Genomic DNA, 27,106 nt, shown 5'->3' on the forward strand with positions numbered 1-27,106 from the left:
TGAGTGACTGAACGATATTTGGAGAGATGAAACAACTTTCCTGGCTAGAACTTAGACATTGTAGCATGCAGATGCGTAACAAACATGGGTCGAGCAGGGTACGTGCACTGGGCGCCTTGCCAGGCCCAGCAGAGGGGGTTGCCACCGGCCACCAGGGCATCATGCCCACTCACCCCCGCTATTGCTCTGCCTGCCCCCGGCCCGGGCCGGCCCCCATCCCGCTGCTATGAAAGGGGAGGAGAGCGCAGCGCCTCTCCTGCCCCTCAATGTGCTGTGTCTGGTCTCTGGTTTGTTAGCCAATCAGAGCTCGCGGACCAGCTCCTGATTGGCTGCCGGTCCGCGAGCTCTGATTGGCTAACGAATCGGCGCCAAGATACCTGCCACCGGAGACCGGAGTCAGACTTCATGGAGCAGCAATGAGGGGCAGGAGAGGTGCTGCGTTCTCCACCCTCACATTACAGAGTCAGCAATGACTGAGTGGGTGAGCGGGAGGGGGCTGGCTTGGGGCTATGTGTATCTTTCACTGTGTGGGGGCAATGTGCAGCTGTCACTGTGTGGGGGCAATGTGTAGCTGTCACTGAGTGGGGGCAATGTGTAGCTGTCACTGTGTGGTAATATGTATCTGGCACTGTGGGGTAATATGTATCTGGCACTGTGGGGCAATGTGTGTCTGGCACTGTGGGGCAATGTGTATCTGGCACTATGGGATAATATGTATCTGACACTGTGGGGCAATGTGTATCTGGCACTGTGGGGTAATATGTATCCGGCACTGTGGGGCAATGTGTATCTGGCACTGTGGAGCAACGTGTATCTGGCACTGTGGGGCAATGTGTATCTGGCACTGTGGAGAGGTTCACTACGATCTGCCGGCGGCCGGCCTCCCGGCGACCAGCATACCGGCGCCGGGAGGCCGGCCGCCGGCTTACCGACAGTGTGGCGAGCGCAAATGAGCCCCTTGCGGGCTCGCTGCGCTCGCCACGCTACGGGCACGGTGGCGCGCCACACTATTTTATTCTCCCTCCAGGGGGGTCGTGGACCCCCACGAGGGAGAATAAGTGTCGGTATGCCGGCTGTCGGGCTCCCGGCGCCGGTATGCTGGTCGCCGGGAGCCCGACCGCCAGCATACTGAAGACCACCCCTGTGGAGTAATGTGTATCTGGCACTATGGGGCAATGTGTATCTGGCACTATGGGGCAATGTGTATCTGGCACTGTGGGGCAATGTGTATCTGGCACTTTGGGGTCAGTAGCGGATCTTGCCACGGGCAAGCAGGACTTTTGCCCGGGGCGCCGCCTTCCGGAGGGCGCAGGGCGCCACACCAGGGCAAGATCCGCTGCTGCTGTGTGCCCCCCGCTGCCCGCTGCCCCCCTGCTGCCGCTGGCCACTGCCCCCCCCCCCGCTGCCGCTGGGAAGGGAAACTAGACGCGTACGCGTCTAGTTTCCCTTCGTGGAGTGGTCCTTTACTGTGCGGTGCGCAATGACATCATCGCGCACCGCACAGCAAAGGTCCTCTCCACGAAGGGAACTAGACGCTACACGTCTAGTTTCCCTTCGTGGAGAGGACCTTTGCTGTGCGGTGCGCGATGACGTCATCGCGCACCGCATATCATTTCAGTCTGTACAGGGGGCGTAAATGACCACGCCCCCTGTACAAAACCACGCCCCCTAATGCCACCCGGGGCGCCAGAAGCCCCGGAACCGGCCCTGTGTGGGGTAATATATATCCGGCACTGTGGGGCAATGTGTATCTGGCACTGTGGGGCAATGTGTATCTGGCACTGTGGGGTAATGTGTATCTGGCACTGTGGGGCAATGTGTATCTGGCACTGTGGAGCAACGTGTATCTGGCACTGTGGGGCAATGTGTATCTGGCACTGTGGGGTAATATGTATCTGGCACTGTGGGGCAATGTGTATCTGGCACTGTGTGTACTGTGTAAAAAGGGGACTCTGCGTACTGTATAAAAAGGGGACTCTGCCTGCGTACTGTGTAAAAAGAGGACTCTGCCTGCGTACTGTGTAAAAAGGGGACTCTGCCTGCGTACTGTGTAAATAGGGAAATCTACTGCCGTAATGTGCAAAAATTGAATGAAGGTGTGCTGAGAGACGACACAAGGGGTAGGTGATAGTGTGCTGAGAGGCGACACGGAGTAGGTGATAGTCATGTTGGCACTCCCCATTTTCAGTGGCCATGCCCCTTCTGGTATGTGGCCACACCCCTTCTGGTATGTGGCCACGCCCATTTTGGCGTGTGCACACATAGTTAAGGTTAGGGGACGCCACTCTTCATCTTGCCCTGGGCTCTGAAAACCCTAGTTACACCTCTGGTAGCATGGACCTAATTCAACCTGGATCGTTATTCTGAGAATTTGCAGTTGTCTGCGAGTAGGTGCCGCCCTGACAGGAAGAGAAAATGGCCCGTGTGAGTTTGCGAATGCATTAGAGATCGCTATCCATTCGCAGATGCATACGCAATTTCCAGAACCGCAAAGATTTTTTGCCGTCTGAGCAAATGTAAGTAGGTCTGAGGCTGCGATTAATCTGCGACTGAGAAGGCCTGGAAGTGGTCTGCCCTGACGTCAGAGACCCTCCCCAAAAATGCCTGGACACGCCTGCAATTTTTTCTGACACACCCAGAAAATGGCAGGTTTCCGACCACTATTACCCCTCGCACGTGCACAACGCAAACGATACGCATGCGCAGTCGTTCAATAATCACTCAATTTGCGATTTCTCTGAATAGTGATCCATGCTGAATTAGGCCCCATTTACGTTTTTTTCAGTCATAGGCAGATAAAAGGTTAATGTGACCTTACATTTTATTGACAGGAGCCTGCCTTTACTTCACAAAATGATGTATAGTGGTGCAGTCAGATTTGACAGACCTGTTCCTATCTGACAGGGTTAATGAATTTCAGCACCACAGAAGATGAGCTCCGGCTCTGAAGGTGGTTCTGAAGCAGCAGACTGGGCACAGCTGTCTGGAGAGGTGGATCAGGAAGACCACCTATCGGCTCTGGCAGACTCCGGCACCTCAGGAGACTCTACCCGGCAACACTCATGGGTTCTCCTTCTAAAACTGACATCGCACACCATTCAGTTTTCCACTGACCACACGCACGGCCTCCTCTTCACTCCACTGTCACAGACCAGTTCCCCCTTGAAGTGGCATGGCAGGGTACTCTGCCACGTGCCACACTGTACACCTTCCCCATCGTCTCAGCTGGGTGGCCTGCTCCAACGACCCTCTGTAAGAGGGAACACCTCACCAGTTTTTATAAAATACAATTAATCAAATATTTATAACAATAGCCCTTACATCTGGGCTTATTAACATAATGGGGTATCACAAAATGGCTAATGGTTGGCCATGGCAGGGCATACACTGCCAGATGTGGTCAACATGACACTTTCAAAATGTTGAATAGGAGGTACATGATGGACGTCTGGCATGTCCGCCTGATCGATTTTACTGCATCGGTCGCCCGCATACATGCTGCAATTGTCTGGCTGATCTGCTGATATTGGGCGGATCGACCAGATAATTGTAGCATGTATACTTAAAAGGTCTCACTCGCATTTCTCATTCCTACATAACAGCCTCATTTCCTCACATACTCGCTCATGCTCTCTTTATTCTGCTAATGACTTCATTCCAACATATTAGCCCTCCGCTACACAAAACTGTCATTGTGAAATTGGGGGCAGGGCCAGGATTATGCAATTCTGTGCGAATTGCATCATCTGCAGCCTGGACCATCCACCTTGGCCAGGTAAGTGAGTGTCTTGCGGTCGGATGGATCCCATTTTGGGAGATTTGCCCACTTTTCTGGGCGGCTGCGAGTGCCATCAGTTTTTCGGGAGCCTCATGGCCATTCCAGTAGAATAGGCGAGTATGGTTGATTGATGGAGCATGGCATCACATCAAGGGGTCACCAGGAACTACAGCACTGCCTCCTATCAGGTCTTTAGGCTGTGTGAGTGTGTTCCATCTCCAGTGGTGCCAAGGGGGCCAAGGGGAGGGGGGGAGAGGGTTTACTCTTTACAGTGGCACGGGCCTGTTGGAAGGGCCCGGCTCACACTGCCCCATTCCCCCCACTTCCCCGATGTAGACAGCGCATGCTGTGTGCTGCGCTGTGGGGAAAGGCAACTGCAGCAGTGTTCTCTTTCTCAGCGTAACATGCGGGACTGGGGTGGGAGGTGATTGGTCCCCCCGCCGAGCCCTGCTGCTTACCTGGCACACGGTACAGCGAGGGCAGGCCACACCTCCCTGCATTGGCCGTGCCCCCCTCCGATTATCTGGGCCCACCTCCACTGTCAATACCCCTGTCCATCTCCTCAGCAGTGCTGCTGGGCCCATTGTTGCCTCTTCTACTCTGCCTGTTTCTCCATATTGTGTCCACCAGTGTCCCCTATAGATTAAAACTTGTGCAAACAGGGCCCTCTCCCTTTTGTCTTCCCTACATAAATCTGCTAGCTGCACACTGCAATTATTTATATAAAACTGTTAACTGTGGGGCCTTATAAATAAACAATAATAGTAATAGAAATAAGTTGAGTCTTCTAGATTCCATGAGCGGATTCGGTTTTACTCGGTTTTACTCGGTTCTCAAAACCGAATCTTATTGGCTCACTGATGTCACGTGTTTTGGATAGCCAATAAGATTTGGTTTTGAGAACCGAGTAAACCGAGTAAAACCGAATCCGCTCATCACTAGATTCCATAGAGGAATGTAATTCCCTTCAGAAATATCAACTGGCGATATATCAAAATATCTAAATATACATATAAAAATGAATGTGATTTTAAATAATACAAACAAATGTTTAAAACAAAATAGAAAAAAAATGTGATCTGATCTCAATGTGGATCGAAATAAGGTATAATTATTATTTTGGGCTGCTAGAAAATACCTAGAAAATTATAGTTATGAATAAAAAAATAATCCCTGTATAGCTGCAATAATGAATGATTATCACAAAACAAAACAACTACCGTAATACATGAAATTAAATAAAGGACCGTTCATAAGCAAGTGCTCCTATATCAGCGCTGAGCTCATACTGAAATGCTAGTATCCTAATACTCTGCATAATGTGGGACTGAGAAAATACAAAGCTATGAATTATTAGTTATTGTGTATTACGTATTGCTCCAGGCTGCAGATCAGTGCATCTCTGCATCCACAGAGGTTTCTTTTATTTTATAATAGTACTGTATGTTGCAAAATTAATTCTAGTTAGATTTATTCATGTTATTTTTTCCAGGTCTTGTTTCTGGAGAACATTCTGAACTGATTGTATAACATTGACATCTGAGGTTTGCCGACTGTGCACTTCTTATCATAGACAGCTGCATTTTCTCATCTGGGCCCTGTGAACAGAGAGATGCTGATTTACTGTATATGGCTAATCATGTGTAGCTCTGTATATTCTCAGTGATAACATTATTACACAGCTCTTTCTCACATCAATGTAAGAGCTCTTGATTATGGACAGCTACCTGAAACATTTGTTTGCTTTGCATATATGTTTTCTCGTGCCTCGTGTGCAATCAGGACATTTCTTTATTGTTGCAACGGGTTGGGGATGGGTGACAGGCGTTTGGGATACCGCCGGTCACCATACTGATGCCGGTATCGCAGTGTTTAGATTGCCGGTGGGGGGGGAGGGCGAGCGCAACAAAGCCCCTTGTGGGCTCACTACGCTCGCCACGCACCGGGCACGGTGGCCACAGGTTCTATTCTCACTCTGTGAGTGTCGTGGACAGTCCAGGGACGTGCAGTCAGGGGAGGCCGTCATTAATGATTACAACAATGCAAAGATACTTATGACACATTCTGTGTCATAAGTATATGCTTTATATTATTGTAATAATTTTTACAATTTAAAATTATATTATTGTAATAATTTTTACAATTTATTAGCCACGGCAGTGCCTACCGTGGCCAATAATAAAGGATCGGAAGTGGGGGGCGGGGCCAAGCAACGGGCAGTAAAAAGCCCATTCAAAAAAGCGGGGTAAGCGGCACTAGTATAAGTGCCTCAGTGACAGTGGCGTGCTTTCAGCCCATATGAAAGCACGCCCCTGTCACTGATGCATATATGATTGGGCACCAGAATCATAGCTCTCACTGGGATCCAGCCCACCCTCCACCCCGAGAGAGGCCCCTGCACCAGTGCACCTGTTCCCCTGCTCACCTCTCACTGCCATCACTCCAGGTACGGACGGGATGGCCTCACACTTAGAGGGGCGCCGCAGCCCGACATACTGGAGCTTGTGAACTATGCGCTCCGGACCCTCCACAGGTCAGTGTCCCCGCTGCCAGACAGCCGGCGGGTGTGTATAACCCGCCATCTCCTGGAGTCCATGCCGAGCGCTGCTTTGTACTGACCATGGGCTGACCTGCGCTCTGTGTTTCAGAGAACAGGGCAGCTCATGGTCAGTACACAGCGCTCAGCACGGAGATGTGCGCACTGTGCCGGGAGTATAAGGGGAGGGGGGTGAAGGGGGCTGATTACTGTGTGTCTGCCGGGTGTGTATGTGTGTGTGTGGGGGGGGGGGGCGGTTCTGGCGCCCTGTGCGCCCTGGGCGGCAATAGGGGGCGTGGCTTCATAAGGGGGCGTGATCATTTACGCCCCCCGTACAGACTGAAATGATGTGCGGTGCGCGATGACGTCATCGCGCACCGCACAGTAAAGGACCTCTCCACGAAGGAAAAGTAGACGCGTACGCGTCTAGTTTCCCTACACAGCGGCAGCGGGGGGGCAGCGGCCAGCGGCAGCAGGGGGGCAGCGGGCAGCTGGGGGCACACAGCAGCAGCGGATCTTGCCCTGGTGCGGCGCCCTCCGGAAGGCGGCGCCCCGGGCAAAAGTCCTGCTTGCCCGTGGCAGGATCCACTACTGGTGGGTGTGTGTGTGTGTGTGTGTGTGTGTGTGTGTGTGTGTGTGTGTGTGTGTGTGTGTGTGTGTGTGTGTGCGTGTGTGTGTGTGGGGGGAGTGTAGGGGGGGGTGATTACTGTATGTCTGCCGGGGTGGGATATTACTGCATATGTGATGGGCTATAAGGGGAGTGGTGTGGGGGGGTGATTACTGTGTGTCTGCCGGGGGAGGGGGGGGGGGTTGAATATGTGTTGGGGTATAAGGGGAGGGGTGGGGGGATGATTACTGTATGTCTTCCTGGGGGGGGGGGGGGGGTGTTTACTGCATATGTGCTGGGATATAAGTGTTTAACCCCACCTCTGCTGCCCAGGCCCTGGCTGCTGTTACTCCCCAGACTTTGCGGGCATTGGTGGCGGTATCAGACGGGGAATTAGCTGTGGGGGCAGCAACTTTAGCAGGCACTGGTATGGGCGGCAGTACAGTAGCGGGCACTGGCAGCGGCCATAGCGGCGGTGGTAACGGGCATGTCTCACCAGCCACTGACCTCACCGCACACCACTGGTGGACACCCACAAGTGGGAATAGTCTCTGTCAGTCAGCATGCCGACTGTCTGACTTTCCACGGTGCGGATTTCCAGCGTCGGTATAACTGCATCCCGTTGCAACTATAACATGAGGATTATTCCATGTCATATAATGTTACATATATTTTATACAATGCTATTGTTTGTTGATTGATATATATTAAATTAAAATAAAAAAATAACTTTTCGATTGTCACTTTGTAAACATATGACATTTCATTTTTTTTATATGCAATTATGTTTGTTTTATCAGAATTTTTTTTATTGAAGCAGATGTAACCATCACTGCAAATTGTCCTATTGTACAAAAAGTGGTCACTGTATACATTTTGTAATACAGCTCAGGACAAGTCATTGCGCCCTTCTCTAAGCCTGAAGTGCTCCATACACTGACAAAGGATCAGTTGTTTTAGTATAGTAACATTGAAGATAATCATGAGGTACGGGAAGTCCACTCTCAGAACAAAGAAGATTTTTTCTGTAAACAGTTGAAGCTTAGTGGGAGAGCCCTGGATCCATATGTGAAGAATGCATTTCCTGGCAGAGACTTTCACGTGTGTGTGTACGTGTGTGTGTGTGTGTGTTTTGTGTGTATGTGTGTGTGGCAATTGTGTTCTGGTGCCCTCTGAAGATTATGGACACGATACAAATGCAGACACAGCGGCACTCAGAAACTTTCAAGAATCAACATATATTATAACACATCACAGCAGACACCAACGTTTCGGGGCTGCAACAACCTTTTGTTAAGGTGAGTTGACAAAAGGGCGTTGCAGCCCCGAAACGTTGGTGTCTGCTGTGATGTGTTATAATACACATTGATTCTTGAAAGTTTCTGAGTGCAGCTGTGTCTGCATGTGCCGGATTTTCCACTAGGTACGTGCCTATGTGCAGCACCTGCTGGGGGATGGCACAGCATTCCCTGGACCAATTCCAAATTTAGTTATGGTCAATGTAATAGGCAAAACGAGTGCTGGTGGCTGTCAATCATAAAATATTGGACAAACAGAAGCAAATCTTGTCCCTCACAGTGGCATTGAGAGGGGGGCAGAGTGGATACTCTTTACTCGGGCCTGGGCCTTTTGGAGGGGCCGGATGTGGCCAGGATCCTGCTCCCCCCACCTTCTCTATTACAGACAGCTGTGCAGGGAGAGAGAGAACTGACTGCCCCTGTCTCTCTCCCCAGCCCAGCACACAGGGGGTCATTTCGAGCTGATTGCTCGGTAGCTACTTTTAGCAGCCGTGCACAAACGCATAGTTGCCACCCACGGGGGACTGTATTTTCGCTTTGCAAGTGTATGAACACACTGGCGTTCAATAATGGGTGCAGTGTGTCCGGTGCACACGGGCCCCTGAGTCCAGAGGGGGCCCCCACCGCACACACTGCACCCATTTTTAAAATACTCACCCCTCCGAAGTCCAGCGCCGGCATCCGCAACGCCATTAGAACACAGTGAAAATGGCCCAGCAGCCATTTTCACAGAGTTCTGCGCATGTGCAGTAGAGAAATCTCAGGGAAAATGGCCGCCGCGCCATTTTCCCGGAGATCTGTGCATGCGCAGTAGAGTCTGAGCACTCTAGTGCTCAGACTCTACAGCGCTCCATGCAGAGAGGAGGGGGCCCGACGGTGGAGGCTGAACACGGGCCTCCTCCTCTCTTAAAACGCCCCTGTGCGAACGTGTGTGCAGCCGAGCGGGCCGAAAAAGTTTTTTGCAGTTTCTGAGTAGCTCTGGACTTACTCAGCCATTGCGATCACTTCAGTCTTTTTGATCCTGGAATTGACACTCGCCCTGCAAACGCTTGGACACACCTGCGTTTTTCGAAAACACTCCATGAAAACGGTCAGTTGCCAACCACAAACAGTGCATACGCATGCGCAGTAGTAACCTGTTCGCTGCACTGCGAAAAATGGCAGCGAGCGATCAACTCGGAATGACCCCCACAGTGCTCACTGCTGTCTGCTGAGATTGGGAGAGAGGCAGCTGCAGTGGACGTCAATCCTCTCTCTCCCTGTGTGGAGGAAGCGAGCGATCACTCCCACACCCCACCAGCCGCTGCCCGCCAGATTGATTGTGCATTACGTCCTCACGGAAAACATAATTTACATTTTTTTAAGGAGGGGGTCTGGCCATGCCCCCTCCTTGTACTACCGCCTGCCCTCACCACACAATTAAATCTAAGGATGACATATAAACACAATTTAATTAATTGAACATTTCGTTCTGAATTTCTCATGGGGTGCCATGAAAAAAAATCTGATATTTTATGGCGCCGTGATTGAGAAAAGTTTGGGAACCACTGACCTAGTGTGTACCCAGCATTGGCCCTCATTTCGAGTTGATCGCTAGCTGCCGTTGTTCACAGCGTAGCGATCAGGCTAAAAATCGGCATTTCTGCGCATGCGTACGGGCCAAAGTACGCACGCGCAAAGTACTTTCACACAAAACTATGCAGTTTTACACAAAGTCGAGCGACGCTTTTCTGTCGCTCTGCTGATTGGTGAGTGATTGACAGGAAGTGGGTGTTTCTGGGTGGTAACTGCCCGTTTTCAGGGAGTGTGCTAAAAAACGCAGGCATGACAGGTGAAAATGCAGGCGTGCCTGGGGAAACGGGGGATTGGCTGGTCGAACGCAGGGCGTGTTACTGTTTGTGACGTCAAAGCAGGAACTAAACTGACTGAAGTGATCGTAATGTAGGAGTAGGTCTGGAGCTGCTCAGAAACTGCATGAAAATTTTTACAGGCAGTTCTGCTAACCTTTCGTTCGCACTTCTGCTAAGCTAAGATACACTCCCAGAGGGCGGCGGCCTAGCGTTTGCACTGCTGCTAAAAGCAGCTAGCGAGTGATCAACACGGAATGAGGGCCTTAGTCCATAAAGTCTGTGCGAGGCAACATGGGGCCTAATTCAGACCTGATCGCTGTTGTGCAAAATTACACAGTGGTTGATTATGAAATGACTGCGCATGCATACGGATTGTAATGCACATGCACGAGACCAAAAAAGTGAAAATGAACAAAATCCTGTGTCTTTTTTGATCGCTAGGCGAATGCAGATTGATTGACAGGAAGCTGGCATTTTGGGGTGGTAACTGTCCGTTCTCTGGGAGTGTCAGTAAATACACAGGTGTTCCCAAGCGTTTACAGGGCAGGTATGTGACGTCAGCTCCGGACCCTATCAGTCTGTTTGTATCGCACTGTAGGAGCAAGTCCTGGGCTACGCACAGACTGAAGAGACTGGAACATTTTTATAATGGTGAGTGAATTGCGAACGGATTTGCAGCTGACCGCCATTTGCACGGCGTGTCACAGACTTGCATGGGGCGGGTTTTCACTGTCTGAGCGGCAACTATCTGGTCGCAGACCTCTGCAAATTCGCAGAGGAGCGATTAGGTCTGAATTAGGCCCATGGTTCCTTTAATACCAAAAGCTGAAAGTACAGTGAAGACTGAAAAATTGGCAGCAGGTGGCGATAAAGTACACAGTGACTTTATTATGGTTACAGTAAAAGACCTTAGAAAGGAAGGCATTTCTGTTTCCCAGCAAACAAAACAGAGAAAGTATTCTCACACATATAAAAAAAACAGTAGATGAGGGAACAGACAAATTACACAGCATGCCATTGGATCGTGTCTGTTTTATGCATTGTTAGAGAGTTGCTACAAAAAGGAGAAAAAAAAAGAATTTCAATATGATTGGGATAAACAATAACACAGGTCAATTACTAGGATAAACCATAGCTGGGCTGGCAGAGTGGAAAGCTTGCTCCAAGCCCAGCTTCCTCCATACCTCACAGCTCTATGCAGGAGCAAAGGCTGCCCTGGAGTGAGCATGGCAAATAAACAGCACACTTAGGATAAAATTCTCTGTCCTAAGCAAATGGAGGGAAGCAAATATTTTCTTTGATAATTGGAATGCAATAACATCCTTAGTTTAAAATTTTTTTTACTAGTTTAAATAATTAATATAAATATATATATCTATATATATGGCAAACACCACTGACTCATCACAAAATCTCCTGAACCATAATGACTAGGAACTTGACATTAGGACAGTAGCTTGCTTTTTTTTACGTACGCACCCACTAAGAAGGGATTTTTCAAAATTCCACCCCCAACGGTGATAAAATCGATGAGATAATTTCCCCTTCACAGAGGAGAGTTCAGACAGCCGAGCACTCCATTATTTAAATAGGGGAGCCACATCAATTGCCACCCCTAAACACTCAGACATCGCTGAGTGTGGCTCCCCTATTTGAATAAGGGACTGCTCTGTAACTGTCACTGGCAAGGCAGTCCAGCCTTATGGTTCAGGAAATTTTGTGATGAGTCAGTGGTATTTGCCTTTTATATATATATATATATATATATATATATATATATATATATATATATATATTTCAGATATAAGTACTTAACCAACCTATTTCCAGTCAGGAGAGAATAGTGTCTCAATTATCAGAGGTTAACCTGTCACTTGAACTAAACATTGCCGAACCTCTCAGAGAGCAATAGAAAGAAAGGAGCCATAAATATTTTGACTCTTAAATGCATTAAAGGAAAGCTTGATAGTCAGCAACTGCTTATCTGCTGTGTAAAGGGTACTTGCAGCTCTCCCAGTGACCTTAAAGGCCAGTACTCACTGGCCGATGTCAGAGAGATGTGTGCTGAACGAACCGCTCAGCACACATCTCTCCCGGCGCTCAGCACAGCGCGATCTGTGCTGAGCGTGCGGGGGGAGGCGGGGGGGCCGCTCACTTCACCCAGCGGGTGAAGTGAGCGACCCGCTAGATTGGCCTGCATGCAGGCCAATCTAGCAGCAGCGATAGCGATGCGCGGGGCTGCGCATCGCTATCGCTGAGGGGGCTACACACGGAGCGATCGTGCTTAAAATCTAAGCAATCTAGTCAGATTGCTTAGATTTTAAGCAGTGATCGCTCCGTGAGTACCCCCCTTAAGTGTTGTGCGAAAATCTTTACCTTTTTACCTCAAAGGAGGAGCTCTAAGGAGAGCGAGAAGCTAAACAAGGAGACCTAGGGGTGTATTCAATAGCTGTCGGCAAGCTGGCAGCTGTCTGGGGTGTAAAAAGTAATGTTGCGATGGTTGCGATGTTAACAATGTTCCAATGTTGCATATTTTTTGGACCGATGTTCCAATGTTTATGAGAATTTTTAAAATAAAAAAAATTCTAAAAATATATATTTTTACATTTTTTTTTTTAACCAAAATAATTTTTTATAAGGTTAAATTCATGTTCTTCCCCTAATTCACTCCTAAAAAAAACCCCAACAATTTCTGAGCATTTTTTTTTTTGGGGGGGGGGGGATCGTCAATTAAGTGGTTAAAAGCAGTATTAAATTTTCTTAAAAACCAGCGCTTCTCATCTCTTTGTGATTATACTTGAAATTCCATAGCAAAGCACGGGTATTCAGCTAGTACTATATATATCAACATGGAAGTACATGTCCATTCTCAGTCACTGCTCCGTGTTCTTGTAAATAGTCAGATACTTTGTTGTGTCCCAGCATGACCGCTCTCTGCACTGGGGTAAGGTGCAGGCTGTCCTTTACATTTAATGAGGCGCCATTCTGTACAAGCAACTGTGTTACGTGAAGATGCCCTGCTCCTGCAGCTCTGTGTATGGCTGTGCGTCCATGCTTGTCCTGAGTATCCACCTCTGCTTTCTTATCCAACAGCAACCGGACAACCTATAAGAAGCGCTACATGAATCAGAAGCAGACACAACAGCATAAACAGAGGTTTTACCTTATATTTAAAATAAGTTGTGTATGTTTTTTCTGTGCTGTTAACTACAGAAAATACAAAAGTATTCTGATTGCCGACATTACGTGGAAGAGGCCATTTTATGAGCTGAAACAATATTCAGCCTAGTGAGCGAGGAACCAGTGATGTCACAGGCATGGGGCACATGATGGTCCTCTGCCTGCACATAGTGGATTTCTCAGGAAAGTTTCCTTTGTTGCCACTAAAGAAAAAAATCTCTAACAATTTTTAACAGAAGTCAGACGCCTGATGGGATAATGGGAATAGGTTCTTAGAACTGGTCTACCTAATTTGCAGCTTAAAGCATAGAATTGGATGGATAAATAACATCAGGTCACATGGGTGGTGTGGGAAAGGGGGCAAGGACTCACGTGAAATTACATGCAAGTTAGCCACGTTTCCTGTTTTTTCATGCTGGGAACATGCCCAGCACACATGTAGATGCTGGCCAAGCCCCCAGTCCCTCCTTCTAGTGCAAGGATGCCAAACAGATGCACATGGCATATATTTAGCACTTGCTCTCCTAGGCAGAGTAAGGATGAACATTGGAAGCTCCGCATCAAATGGTTGACCAGCTTCCAACATCAAATCAGTGCACAATGGCTACTAGCCATCACATTGAAACCAATTGAAGGTATAACCATTGATAGTTTCTATGGGCTCGATTCAGATGTGGTCACAACTTGGATGGTGTCGCAATTGAATGAGTTTCAGCAGACTGTGCATGCGTCGCGGTTGCCATGTGCAGGTGCATAGGTACTTTTGCAATGCCACTCACACTGAGGAATCAGTCGCAGAGTGATTGACAGGAACAGGCCTTTTCGTGGGAGGTAACTGGGGGTGTCTTTAAAACTGCAGGCGTGTTGTGACGTGGTATGAGACTGCAGGGCGTGACGTGGTATGAGACTGCGGCCTCATATGCAGTTGATTAGTAAGTTGCGATGGCTTTGGTGGGCATCTCTGTTCACTTATAAGCAGCTGCTCTACGTGCTTTGCCTCGCAGTTCCATCACTAAAAAAGATCACTGCTGCATCGGCATTGTAATCGCATTTGAATCAGGCCCTATGTGCGCATGAGCAGCTGAGCTTTGCACGTGTGCATATAAGCCGAGCTACGGGCACTTCTTCCAGATGTTCACAGCTGCATAAACGGCAGTCAGCCATTGGGCATTGGAACGCTGCATCTGATGGCTGGCAACCATCAAATACCAGTAATTCAATGAAAAAAGTATTTTCACCAGATCGGGTGGAAATACATTGATGGTTACTAATCATTACCTTCTGATGCCCATCCCTTAAGCAGAGAGGAAACTGAGAGGGGATCCTCCCTGACTTCCTCCACACCCATCACAGGACTCTGCGGCCTGCAGGTGGATGTTTGGTACTTTGCACATGCACAGGACCCATTCTGTGTGTGCAGCAACGGGTCCTGCAATGTCAGTGATTAACAGTCTGATGCCGTTTCAGGGTGGGGAGGGAGCCATGGTAGGCCTCGTTTGGAAAAACAGAGGGGATCAGGGATCTCCGTCCTGGGACAAAGATTTCCTGGCCTCTGCAACTGGCAGCTTGCGCTGCACCATGGATGCCACTAGCCGCCTGATGGTGGGTGCTTTAATCCAATGCTGCATTCTAGGAAGCAGCTTGAATCCCTACTGCAGCAGGAGGTATCTGCTTGTAATAGATGCCTCAAGCTGCATTACCATAAAGCGCTATCACTGCTGCTTCCAAGGAAGCAGCAGTGATAGCAACTCCAACCACATCTGAATAACCCCCCCGTATGTTACGAACAGTGCAGGTGATGATTCTGAGAAACCTTTCTATGAATTCAGTAGGCACTACTAAAGGCACTGGGAGTGGGGCATATGGGGTGACACCCTCAGTCCATGACTTCAGCCTCTTCCATACTAGGGTTCTGCAGAGCTGGATAACAGGTGTGTGCTGGAAACAGAGGCATAGCTTCCTACTGGTCTGCCAAGCCACACAACCTTAGACTGAGGATGCAGCATCAGTGCCCATATTTCTATTGACCTGGACACCTCCAATATCACAATTTGTGTCTCAGGTGGTGATTCAGACCTGATCACTGGGCTGCTAAGTTTGCTGTCCTGAGTTCAGACAGTCGCCGCCCAATGGGGAGTGTAAATTTGCCTGTACAAGTGTGTGATTGCATGTGTTCGCCGTGCGAAAATGTCCCTCAGTCAGCGGACAGCTGCAAATCCGTTCGCAACTCACTCACCATCGAATGGTTTTTCCACTGTGTGCAGTCTGTGCGCAGCCCAGAACTTACTCCTACAGTGCGATGAGAACAGGCCGATCGGGACCGGAGCTGACGTCCTCCCTGAAAACACTTGGTAACACCTGCGTTTTCCCTGACACTCCCAGAAAACAGTCAGTTACCACCTACAAACTGACTCTTCCTGTCAATCAGCTTGCGAATGGCTGTGTGATTGAAATTTTTGAACCAGCCTGTCGCTGTTCGGTGATGCCCATTGTTGTTTGGTGATGCGCATGCGCATTGCGGTGCATACGCATGTGCAGTCTATCGATAATCACCCGCTGTGCGAAAACGCACAGCAGCGATCAGGTCTGAATCGGGCCCTCAGTTATGTAACTGATTCTTCACATGAAGATTACATCAGCCCAAAACGTAGTGACTTCTACTATCATTAGCAGCAGCATTATGGCCTGATTCAGAGGTGTGCGCAATTCCCATATTTTTGCAAATGGCTGTTTTTTTCTACCTTGCGTGCCTCTGAGCAGCTCTGCGTATGTTGCAATGATCTTGTAATGGCGGTCGTAGTGTGGATTAGGACAGACAGTGATCGTTTCAGTATATAATGGGGGAGAGTGGGCACAAGCAGCTGCAGAGCTGGCACCTATGGTGCATACATACTGTATTCCTCCACCCTCCTCTCTCTGGGTCTAATTTATAGGTGGACGTGATGCAGATGGTTGCGCCAGTGTCAATGGTGCAAGCGATGGTGTAGTGCTCTTTCCATGGACACTATAAATGAGTGTCTCTGCGCTTGGACTCTCTGTCAGACGCTGGTGCACAAGGGGAAGGCTGATAGTAGCAGTTGCATATTATCCTTCCATCTGTTTCCATGGTGGCTGTTATTGCGGACACAGCAGCGTCACATCTAAATCAGGCCCTCCGTCTAGAACAGAGAACTGTAACTGCACTAAGAGACAGGACAGACACATATAGGTAGGATGTAAGGATGGCTGGAATGTTCAAGGTATTTACTTTGTAGCCATAAGGCTATAATAATGTCTGTTGTCTGAGCTAGAATATTTCATACAGTACATACATCTTAACACATATCTCCCAACTTTTAGGGGTTGTAAAATTGGCAGTCAAAAGTGGGGGGTAAATGTACTAAAAGCTTCTAAAAGGGAAAAGAGGTGATGTTGCCCATAGCAACCAATCAGATTCTCTCTGTCATTTCCTAGGATGCAATAAAGAAATGCTAGAATCTGATTGGTTGCTATGGGCAATATCACCTGTTTTCACTTTTAGAAGCTTCAGAAATGTACCCCATGGTGTTTCTGGGTGGGTCTTGGGTGGAAAGGGGAAGAGTTTGGACAGAGCAGGAACAGGGCTTATTTTGCACTGATTTGGCATGTGTAAATGTTGGGAGGTATGTCATGATATTTAAAAAACAAAACAAAATGAGGAATAATACAAGTAGTAATGTTAGAGGGAAGGTGTTACACATACATGTGGCGCTCAAAGGAAAAAATATTCCACCATAGACCAGTATATTTCCATACCTCCCAACTGTCCCGATTTTCGCGGGACAGTCACGTTTTTTTGGGACTGTCCCGCTGTCCCACCCGTGGGCCGCAGTGTCCCGCAGTGGGGGGAGGCAGTCGGGAGGCTCCTGTCACCGCTGCTCTGCTTAGCAGAGCAGCAGTGAATAGACGCTGTGCACGTGCGCACAGCATCTATTCACTGGAGACAGGAGGAGAGGGGGCATGCCAGCGGCTCACAGAATGCTGGGTATGCCCCATAAGTGATGAAAACGGGGCATGGCTCGCGATCGCCGGTCCTCTTGCGAAGCCACGCCCCCTTTCCAATAAGTGACACCCCTTTTCGGGAGCACGTGCAGCTCCGCCACGTGTTTTTCCCTCTTTAAGTATATAGAAAGTTGGGAGGTATGATATTTCTGAAACAATAATCACCCCAAAAGTTTCCAAAAGGTGTAGTTTCCACCGTCTCTGTATTTATACCTGGAGGATATAATGTGACCAGGGCCAGTTCCGGGGCTTCTGGCGGCCCGGGCGGCATTAGGGGGCGTGGCTTCATACAGGGGGCGTGGTCAGTTACGCCCCCTGTACTGTTGTAGGATGTGCGGTGCGCGATGACGTCATCGCGCACCGCACAGCAAAGGTCCTCTCCACGAAGGTAAACTAGACGCTAAGCGTCTAGTTCCCTTCGTGGAGAGGACCTTTGCTGTGCGGTGCACGATGACGTCAACGCGCACCGCACATCATTACAGTGAAGGTCCTCTCCAGGAAGGGAAACTAGACGCGTAGCGTCTAGTTTCCCTTCACAGCGGGCAGCCCACGAAGGGAAACTAGACGCATAGCGTCTAGTTTCCCTTCACAGCGGACAGCGGGATAGCGGGCCGCAGCAGCGGGGGGGACCACAGCAGCAGCGCATCTTGCCAGGAAGGCGGCGCCCCGGGCAAAAGTCCTGCTTGCCCGTGGCAAGATCCGCTACTGAATGTGACCACCTACACACAGCATGTGTTTGAGGTTGGACACAGAGACAAAAAAAGATAGATAGTGCAGTAATCCTTTTCAAGTGGTGAATTTAATAAACCAATGCACTTACAAACAAACAAATATAAAACAGCATTTCACAGATAGTTCCATTGGGCATGCAGCTCGACACAAGATGACAGCCCTCAAATCTCAACGTGAAGAATTGGGTAAATTTAGATCTGTAAGATAAAATGTGACCACCTCCACACAGTATGTGTTTGAGGTCGGGCACATAGATCGCAGAAATATAGTGCAATGATCCTTTATGTGAAACAAGGATTTAATACATAAATGCACTTAAAACAGAAAGGATTAAATAGCATGACACAGTGATCCCAAAAGGCACAACAGCTCAGCAGACAGCAACAAACCCTCGGGTCCCATCATAGTGGAATGCTAGATAGGAAGAAGATCTCTAGATCCGGATACAGGAGATTATACCCTCAGAGTGGTTACCGTGGAGCTGCAAGGTCCCTTAAGAGCGGGGAATCGGAAGAACAGGCAAGTGTTTTTAAGTGCATTTATGTATTAAATCCTTGTTTCACATAAAGGATCATTGCACTATGGGGGTAATTCCAAGTTGATCGCAGCAGGAATTTTGTTAGCAGTTGGGCAAAACCATGTGCACTGCAGGGGAGGCTGATATAACATGTGCAGAGAGAGTTAGATTTGGATGGGTTATTTTATTTCTGTGCAGGGTAAATACTGGCTGCTTTATTTTTACACTGCAAATTAGATTGCAGATTGAACACACCACACCCAAATCTAACTCTCTCTGCACATGTAAATCTGCCTCCCCTGCAGTGCACATGGGCCCTCATTCCGAGTTGTTCGCTCGGTATTTTTCATCGCATCGCAGTGAAAATCCGCTTAGTACGCATGCGCAATGTTCGCACTGCGACTGCGCCAAGTAACTTTACTATGAAGAAAGTATTTTTACTCACGGCTTTTTCTTCGCTCCGGCGATCGTAATGTGATTGACAGGAAATGGGTGTTACTGGGCGGATACACGGCGTTTCAGGGGCGTGTGGCTGAAAACGCTACCGTTTCCGGAAAAAACGCAGGAGTGGCCGGGGAAACGGTGGGAGTGCCTGGGCGAACGCTGGGTGTGTTTGTGACGTCAACCAGGAACGACAAGCACTGAAATGATCGCACAGGCAGAGTAAGTCTGGAGCTACTCTGAAACTGCTAACTCGTTTGTAATCGCAATATTGCGCGTACGTCGGTCGCAATTTTAAGAAGCTAAGATTCACTCCCAGTAGGCGGCGGCTTAGCGTGTGTAACTCTGCTACATTCGCCTTGCGAGCGAACAACTCGGAATGAGGGCCATGGTTTTGTCCAACTGCTAACAAAATTCCTGCTGCGATCAACTTGGAATTACCCCCTATATTTATGCGATCTATGTGCCCGACCTCAAACACATACTGTGTGGAGGTGGTCACATTTTATCTTACAGATCTAAATTTACCCAATTCTTCACGTTGAGATTTGAGGGCTGTCATCTTGTGTCGAGCTGCATGCCCAATGGAACTATCTGTGAAATGCTGTTTTATATTTGTTTGTTTGTTTATTAAATTCACCACTTGAAAAGGATTACTGCACTATCTATCTTTTTTTGTCTCTGTGTCCAATCTCAAACACATGCTGTGTTGAGGTGGTCACATTATATCCTCCAGGTATAAATACAGAGAAGGTGGAAACAACACCTTTTGGAAACTTTTGGGGTGATTATTGTTTCAGAAATATACTGGTCTATGGTGGAATATTTTTTCCTTTGAGCGCCACATGTATGTGTAACACCTTCCCTCTACCATTGATTACAGTGTTTGGATGTACACTTTGTTATACACATTTGGGCTGCATCTTTGGTTTTAATTGCGCACTGGTTTCTCACCTTTGTTCTATCACAAGTAGTAATGTGACAATATGCTGCTGCAATAGCAGATCAAAGTATGCTTTATTCTGCCTATATAGCATTATTTAGGGTGTAAAGGTGTTCAGTATTCTTTCGGAAACTTTGGTAACCCAAATCTGGGATTTCAGTGTCACTGTGCATGCATGAGTAGGCTAATAGGCCAGCGTATGCGTATGAGAAACTGGCTCGGTAAGCAGCAAGTAAACCCCTACTGCTCAAGGTCAGTATATATTGTTTTTCAAAATAAAGTATGTTCCTGTGTAATGTCCTTTTTAGCACAGGTCTGTAACTTCCTGTGCTTTCTTTTGGTCTTGCTGTCAGGCAATCCCTCTGTTTTTAGATTTCTCTGTCATTTTCCTACATGCGTTATTATTACCCTACTGCTAGATCAAAAGCATTTTTGACAGGTGTTCTGGGTCTGCCAGGAGTAATTACCTGTCTTTCCTTCCTTGTGTACTATAATTAAGTACATCACGTTCCTTGTGTGAGTAAATGTAGTAGTCTTAGTTACAGAAGTGAAAGTTCCTTATCTTAATCTGTGTTCGTGACTTGGTATACATACCTGTAAGCTACCATTACTAGCTGCTATTGCAAGAGCTGTCCTGCCCAGTAGGTCTTGGACATTCACATCAGCCCCCTTTGTCAGTAGATAGTCCAAAGCTTCCAGTTTTCCAGTCTCTGCCGCAATGTGCAGTGGGGTCAGATTCCCAGAAGCCTCCAGTTCTAGAGAGACACCACGTTCACTCAGAAGGTCCATGATATGGACGTGATTGCTCACCGTTGCCCAATGAAGCGGACTCCACTGGTTGTTGTCACCTATACATGGGTCTATATTTTCTTTGAGTAATAATTGCATGATAAGTGTATGCCCATTTGCGGCTGCTAAATGCAAAGCTGTCAGACCTCCTATGGTTGGTGTGGTAGTATTGGCACCACGCTTTAGCAGCACTTCAGACAGGTGTGTATGCCCACTCCATGCTGTGTGGTGGAGAGGTGTGCAGCCTGAGGAATCCTGAGACTTCAGTGAAGCCCCTCGCTGGATCAATAGCTTTGTTGTAGCCAAGTGGCCATTTGATGCAGCACAATGTAATGGGGTCCAGCCCAGCTCATCCCTGGGGAAAAAGAAAACATTAATATTTGTGATTTATAAACACACTGCCCTAATTTTACTGAAGCTGAAATAATAATAATAATAATAATTATTATTATTATTATTATTATCTTTTACTTTTATTTATAGAGCGCCACAAAGTATCCGTAGCACGTGCAATTGGTTGAACAAACAATACAACATAAAAATTCATCAAACAGACATCGCAGGAACAGAGCCGGCCCTAACCAATATGATGCCCTAGGCAAGATTTTGGCTGGTGCCCCCTAGCACCACCGCTGGTTCTGCCTCTGACCTTGCACTTCTTTCCCAGCACCATCACCCCTCACCCATAGCAATCCTTGTACCCCTATATTTCAAATAGGAACAGTTCGCACATTTGACGCACAGCCCAAAAAGGGGCATCTTCTTGCTGGGAAGGAGCATGGCCACACAATAGTAACCCCAATTCCAATTACGCCACACAGTACTGCAACTTTATTCACATTTTATCTTGAGATAGTGTCCATAATTCATATTACATCCCACAGTGGTATCACTTTACCTTATAAACGTTACTCCTCACAGTAGAGCCCCTTATTCACATTACATCACACTGAATTGCTCCTTATTCACATTACACCACACCTTATTGCTCTTTATTCACATTAGACGACACAGTAGTGCCCTTTCTATTTGCAACGCCACATAGTAGAGCACCTTATACACATAATGCCACACATTAGTAATGCATTTATACACAATTCCACACAGTAATGCCCCTTACACAAATGAGACACATTAATGTCCTTATAAACATAATGCACCTTACACATTATGACAACCTTTATTAATGCCCTTTTACACATAATGTCCCTTACACATATGCCGCACATTATTAATGCCCTTATACACACAATGACACACATAGTGCCCCCTACACATTTGCTGCACATTATTAGTGCCCCTATACACATAATGACACACATACAGTAGTACCCTGTTACACATATACCGCACATTATTAATGCCCTTATACACATAATGACACACACAGTGGCCCTTTACACATATGTTGCACATTATTAATGCATTTTTACATGACACACATAATGCTCCTTACACATATTCTGAACACTACTGCACAACCAACCCACTCACATGCACACAGCACTCACACTGCCACTAACACTGTGACCTCTGCCTCTGCTTGGATACAGATGTGTCCTCACAAATCTTGCATCAATGCTAACGTCGGGCACTTTTTTTTAATGAAAATGCATCTTATTTGCATTTCTATGTGGCTAGGATGCACAAGCAGCTTCTGCTGATTAAACTGATATGCAGCATGCCAATATACTGTGTGAGACTGTGTCTGTATCTGCATATGAAATGCTACATACAGAATATAGGCATGCCGCATATCATTTTAATCAGCAGAAGCTGCTGATGCCCCTAGGCATATCAAATGCCCTAGGGCAATTGCCTAGTTTGCCTATGCCTATGGCCGGCTCTATGCAGGAAAAAAAACACACAATGAAACATTAATACAACAGAATGAGATACTGTACAGTTATAACAGGAGCAGTCTGTGACCCTGTGCCTGGGAAGAGCAGACAGAGGCGATCTGCGTCACTGATTACAACTCTGTAAGTGGGAGAGCACTGGCGACAGGAGTAGTGCTGGGTGAGAACCAAGAGAGAGAAATTACAGTTTGGTTGTCCTGGTGCCATCCATACAAACTTCAGTGGTTAGCTAGTAACAGTAATGGGACAGGACAAGCTAGCTGTGCATAATACATCCCCCATATACATGCAACCATCATGGATATTATGCAGGTCATTTTGTTCTATGAACTTGCCATGTGTCACCAAAACACCACAACAGAAAATAACAGCACAGCAGCAACATAAACAGAAAAACTGAATAGTGACCCTAGTGCAGATTTAAATTCTGAATTAAAATATGTGATTAGAATTTTTCCATCATGCATAGTGTGTTTGTGAGTTACTTTTCTTTTTTCAGATTTTAGTGTTTATATGGCCTGTTAGACACATACAGACAGACAGGGGAATACAATCAATATACAGTGCATACGGAAAGTATTCACAGCGCTTCACTTTTTCTACTTTTTGTTATGTTACAGCATTTTTCCAAAATGGGATAAATTCATTTTTCCCTAAAATTCTACACACAATACCCCATAATGACAACGTGAATAAAGTTTTTTTGTGATTTTTGCAAATTTATTAAAAATAAAAAAATAAGAAATTACATGTACATAAGTATTCACAGCCTTTGCCATGAAGCTCAAAATTGAGCTCAGGTGCATCCTGTTTCCACTGATAATCCCTGAGATGTTCCTACAGCCTAATTGCAGTGCACCTGTGGGAAAATTCAGTTGAATGGACATGATTTCATAAGGCACACACCTGTCCATATAAGATCTCACACTTGACAATGCATGTCTGAGCACAAACCAAACATGAAGTCAAAGGAATTGTCTGTAGACCTCCGAGACAGGATTGTCTCGAGGCACAAATCTGGGGAAGGGTACAGAAAAATATCTGCTGCTTTGAAGGTCCCAATGAGCACAGTGGCCTCCATCATCCGTAAATGGAAGAAGTTCGAAACTACAAAGACTCTACCTAGAGCTGGCCGGCCGTCTAAACTGAGCGATTGGGGGGAAGGGCCCTAGTCAGGGAGGTGACGAAGAACCCGATGGACACTCAGTCAGAGCTACAGCATTCCTCTGTGGAGAGAGGAGAACCAGACGGAAGCCACTCCTTGGTAAAAAGCACATGGCAGCCCATCTGTATTTGTCAAAATGCACCTGAAGGACTCTCAGACCATGAAAAACACAATTCTCTGGTCTGATGAGACAAAGATTGAACTCTTTGGTGTGAATGCCAGGCGTCATGTTTGGAGGAAACCAGGCACCGCTCATCACCAGGCCAATACCATCCCTACAGTGAAGCATGGTGGTGGCAGCATCATGCAGTGGGTATGTTTTTCAGTGCAAGGAACTGGGAGACTAGACAGGATAGAGGAAAAGATGAATGCAGCAATGTACAGAGACATCTTGGATGAAACCTGCTCCAGAGCGCTCTTGACCTCAGACTGGAATGACGGTTCATCTTTCAGCAGGACAACGACCCTAAGCACACAGCCAAGATATCAAAGGAGTGGCTTCGGGATAACTCTGTCAATGGACCTAATTCAGAGCTGATTGCAGCAGCAAATTTGTTAGCAGTTGGGCAAAACCAAAACCGGGTCCGATCCAGGATGTTTAACACGGCTACAACCCGTGTCGGCCCCGCCGTTTCCACTGCACTTCAATACGGGTTATTCCCGGGTCGGATCTGTTTCCACTTAACCCGGGAAAGCTCTGTAAAAACTATTAATGTCACTTGTTACTCGGACTGAAAACACAGGTAATGACCGTTTGCACTGCACAATTACCGGGTCATTACCGTGTTACCGTGTTCAACCCAGGTAGCTACCCGGGTAGGATTCCAGGGTCACTCAACCCGTGTTGAGCAGTTTCCACTTACTAAAACCCGTGTTGATGTGCGCCCCCATGCAATAACACGGGTAAATTTAGCTAGTGGAAAAGGGGTATAAGTTCTGTTGTTTCTTGTGAATGGAACAGCAGGGTTAGGAAGTCTCACTACATTACAAAACAACGGCCTAAATGTGAATCCCTTATTTCTGGACAGAAAAATGTGTAAAATACCCCTTTAGTGGTGGATCCTGAAAAAGTGTATTTACCTCCACTGCAAAATAAGAACCCTATTTAGCTTCAGTAGCATATGCTACTGATTAAATCGCATGCTGCGTGCACGCTAATCTTTGTCCAAGGATGCGATCGCATTGCTAAGTGAAATTTAGGGTTGTCGGTCTCCATTGTCCGAACCACGCCCCCGCAATGCCGTGTCGACTTCCCCAGACAGCCACTGCTGTCAGTCAAATTGCAATCGCATCCTTCAGGGATGCGATGGCTATGCGGACAAAGGGGGTCATTCCGACCTGATCGCACGCTAGCTATTTTTTGCAGCGCTGTGATCAGGTCAAAACTTGGCAAATCTGTGCATGCGTATGCACCGCAATGCGCAGGCGCATTGTACGGGTACAATGCGGATCGTTGCTGAGTGATGGATTTTACGAAGAATCCATTCGCACAGCCGATCGCAAGGAGATTGACAGGAAGAAGGCATTCTTGGGTGTCAACTGACCGTTTTCTGGGAGTGTTTGGAAAAACACAGGCGTGTCCAACCGTTTGCAGGCGGGTGTCTGACGTCAATTCCGGGCCCGGACAGGCTGTGTGATCGCAGCGGCTGAGTAAGTTCAGACCTACTCAGAAACTGCACAAACTGTTTTTGTAATGCTCGGCTGCACAAGCGTTTGCACATTTGCAAAGCAAAAATACACTCCCCCATAGGCGGCGACTATCTGATCGCAGCGCTGCAAAAAATAGCTAGCAAGCGATCCACTCGGAATGACCCCCAAAAAGCGTCTCGTGCTGAATGAGGGCCTAAACTAGGACCGATGGAACAATTTGTAAAAGCAATTGATAAAAACCCTGCTGCATCTATGCATTTGAAATCTAAATTTCAAAAAGTAAGTGATGCAAAACTGAAAGAAGGAATTTTTATAGGGCCACAAATAAGATCAGTAATGCGTGATGGAAATTAGCAGGAACTGTTAAATCCACTGGAAAACGCAGCCTGGTTGTCACTCAGTAATATCTGTTCTTCTTTTCTTGGAAATCATAAAGCAGAAAACTATGGTGATATAGTGAGTGGTCTAGTGAATCCATACAAACATACGGGATGCTACATATCTTTAAAACATCACTTCTTGGACTCCCGCTTGCAATTCTTCCCTGAGAACCTTAGGGCCTGATTCAGATCTGATCACTGTTGTGCGAAATCACACAGCAGACGATTATCGAATGACTGCGCATGTGTATGCACCGCAATGTGCAGGCGCAACACCAAGCAGCGTCAGAATGGTGTGAAAATATTGATCGCTAGACATACGCAAGGTGATTGAGAGAAAGCGGATGTATGTGGGTGGTAACTGACTGTTTTTTGGGAGTGTCAGGAAAAACGCAGACGTTCCCAAGTGTTATCAGGGAGGGTGTGTGACGTCAGCTCTGGACCCGATAAGCCTGTTTGTATCGCACTATAGGAGTAAGTTCTGGGCTACGCACAGACTGGAAAAATCATTCACTGGTGAGTGAGTTGCAAACGGATTTGCAGCTGTCTGCTGTCTGTCTGTGCCAGGAACCATGCTGACAGCTGCAATAGGGGACAGGATGGTTCCTGCCTGGTACCACTCAGCCTCAGTGGCGCACCCAGGGGGGGTTTACGAGCACCCAGAAACCCCCCTCCACTAAAAAAAATTTTTTTTTTTTTTTTTTTTTTTAGCTGCATGAGTATTATTAATGGCTGTCTAGCATCCTTTGCAGCCTGCTGTCTTCCTGGTGGCACTTGTAAATGCAATAAAAGTTTATTTTATTTTAATTATAGTACATATATATCCATGTGCATACATATATACACATGTATATATATACATACATACATACATATAAACACACACATATGATATATACTGTATGTGTGTGTATATATATATATATATATGTATGTATGTATTCATGTTTAATATGCTATGTATATGTGTATATGTATGTGTGTGTGTGTGTGTATGTATATATATATATATATACAGTATATATATATGTGTAGATATGTATGTATGTATGTGTGTGTATATATATACACACACACACACACACACACACACAGACACACTAGTTTTACGGACCCAGCATATACTGGGTCACCTCAGTCCCCACCCCTGTGATTGGCTCCACCCAGTTCTGGAAACCCCCCCCATGCAAATCCTGCGTTTGTCACTGAGCCTGCACTGCAGCAAGTGATGGTGCACCCGCTGCTGCTGCTACTGGACTGTGAGATGGCACCCACTGGTGAATGCTGATATTGCAAGCTGCTATCAGGTGGATTTCGTGAGACTGACCCTGACTCAACAGGAGGCATTTGATATGCCGGCT

At 47.2% G+C, this 27,106-nt stretch overlaps 1 protein-coding gene across 1 annotated transcript in view; it reads right to left on the reverse strand.

Moving 5' to 3' along the window:
• Positions 1-12,318: 12,318 nt before the first annotated feature.
• Positions 12,319-27,106, reverse strand: part of ANKRD65 (ankyrin repeat domain 65) — an 83,707-nt gene continuing 68,919 nt past the window's right edge. Inside the window, exons 4-5 of the mRNA XM_063941873.1 lie at positions 20,497-21,046; positions 12,319-13,174 (exon numbers count right to left, since the gene is read on the reverse strand). Coding sequence (XP_063797943.1) covers positions 12,914-13,174; positions 20,497-21,046 — 811 coding nt within the window. The 3' untranslated portion in view covers positions 12,319-12,913. The remainder of the gene's footprint in view (positions 13,175-20,496; positions 21,047-27,106) is intronic.

Source organism: Pseudophryne corroboree, chromosome 10, assembly GCF_028390025.1.
Source record: "Pseudophryne corroboree isolate aPseCor3 chromosome 10, aPseCor3.hap2, whole genome shotgun sequence".
NCBI lineage: Eukaryota > Metazoa > Chordata > Amphibia > Anura > Myobatrachidae > Pseudophryne > Pseudophryne corroboree.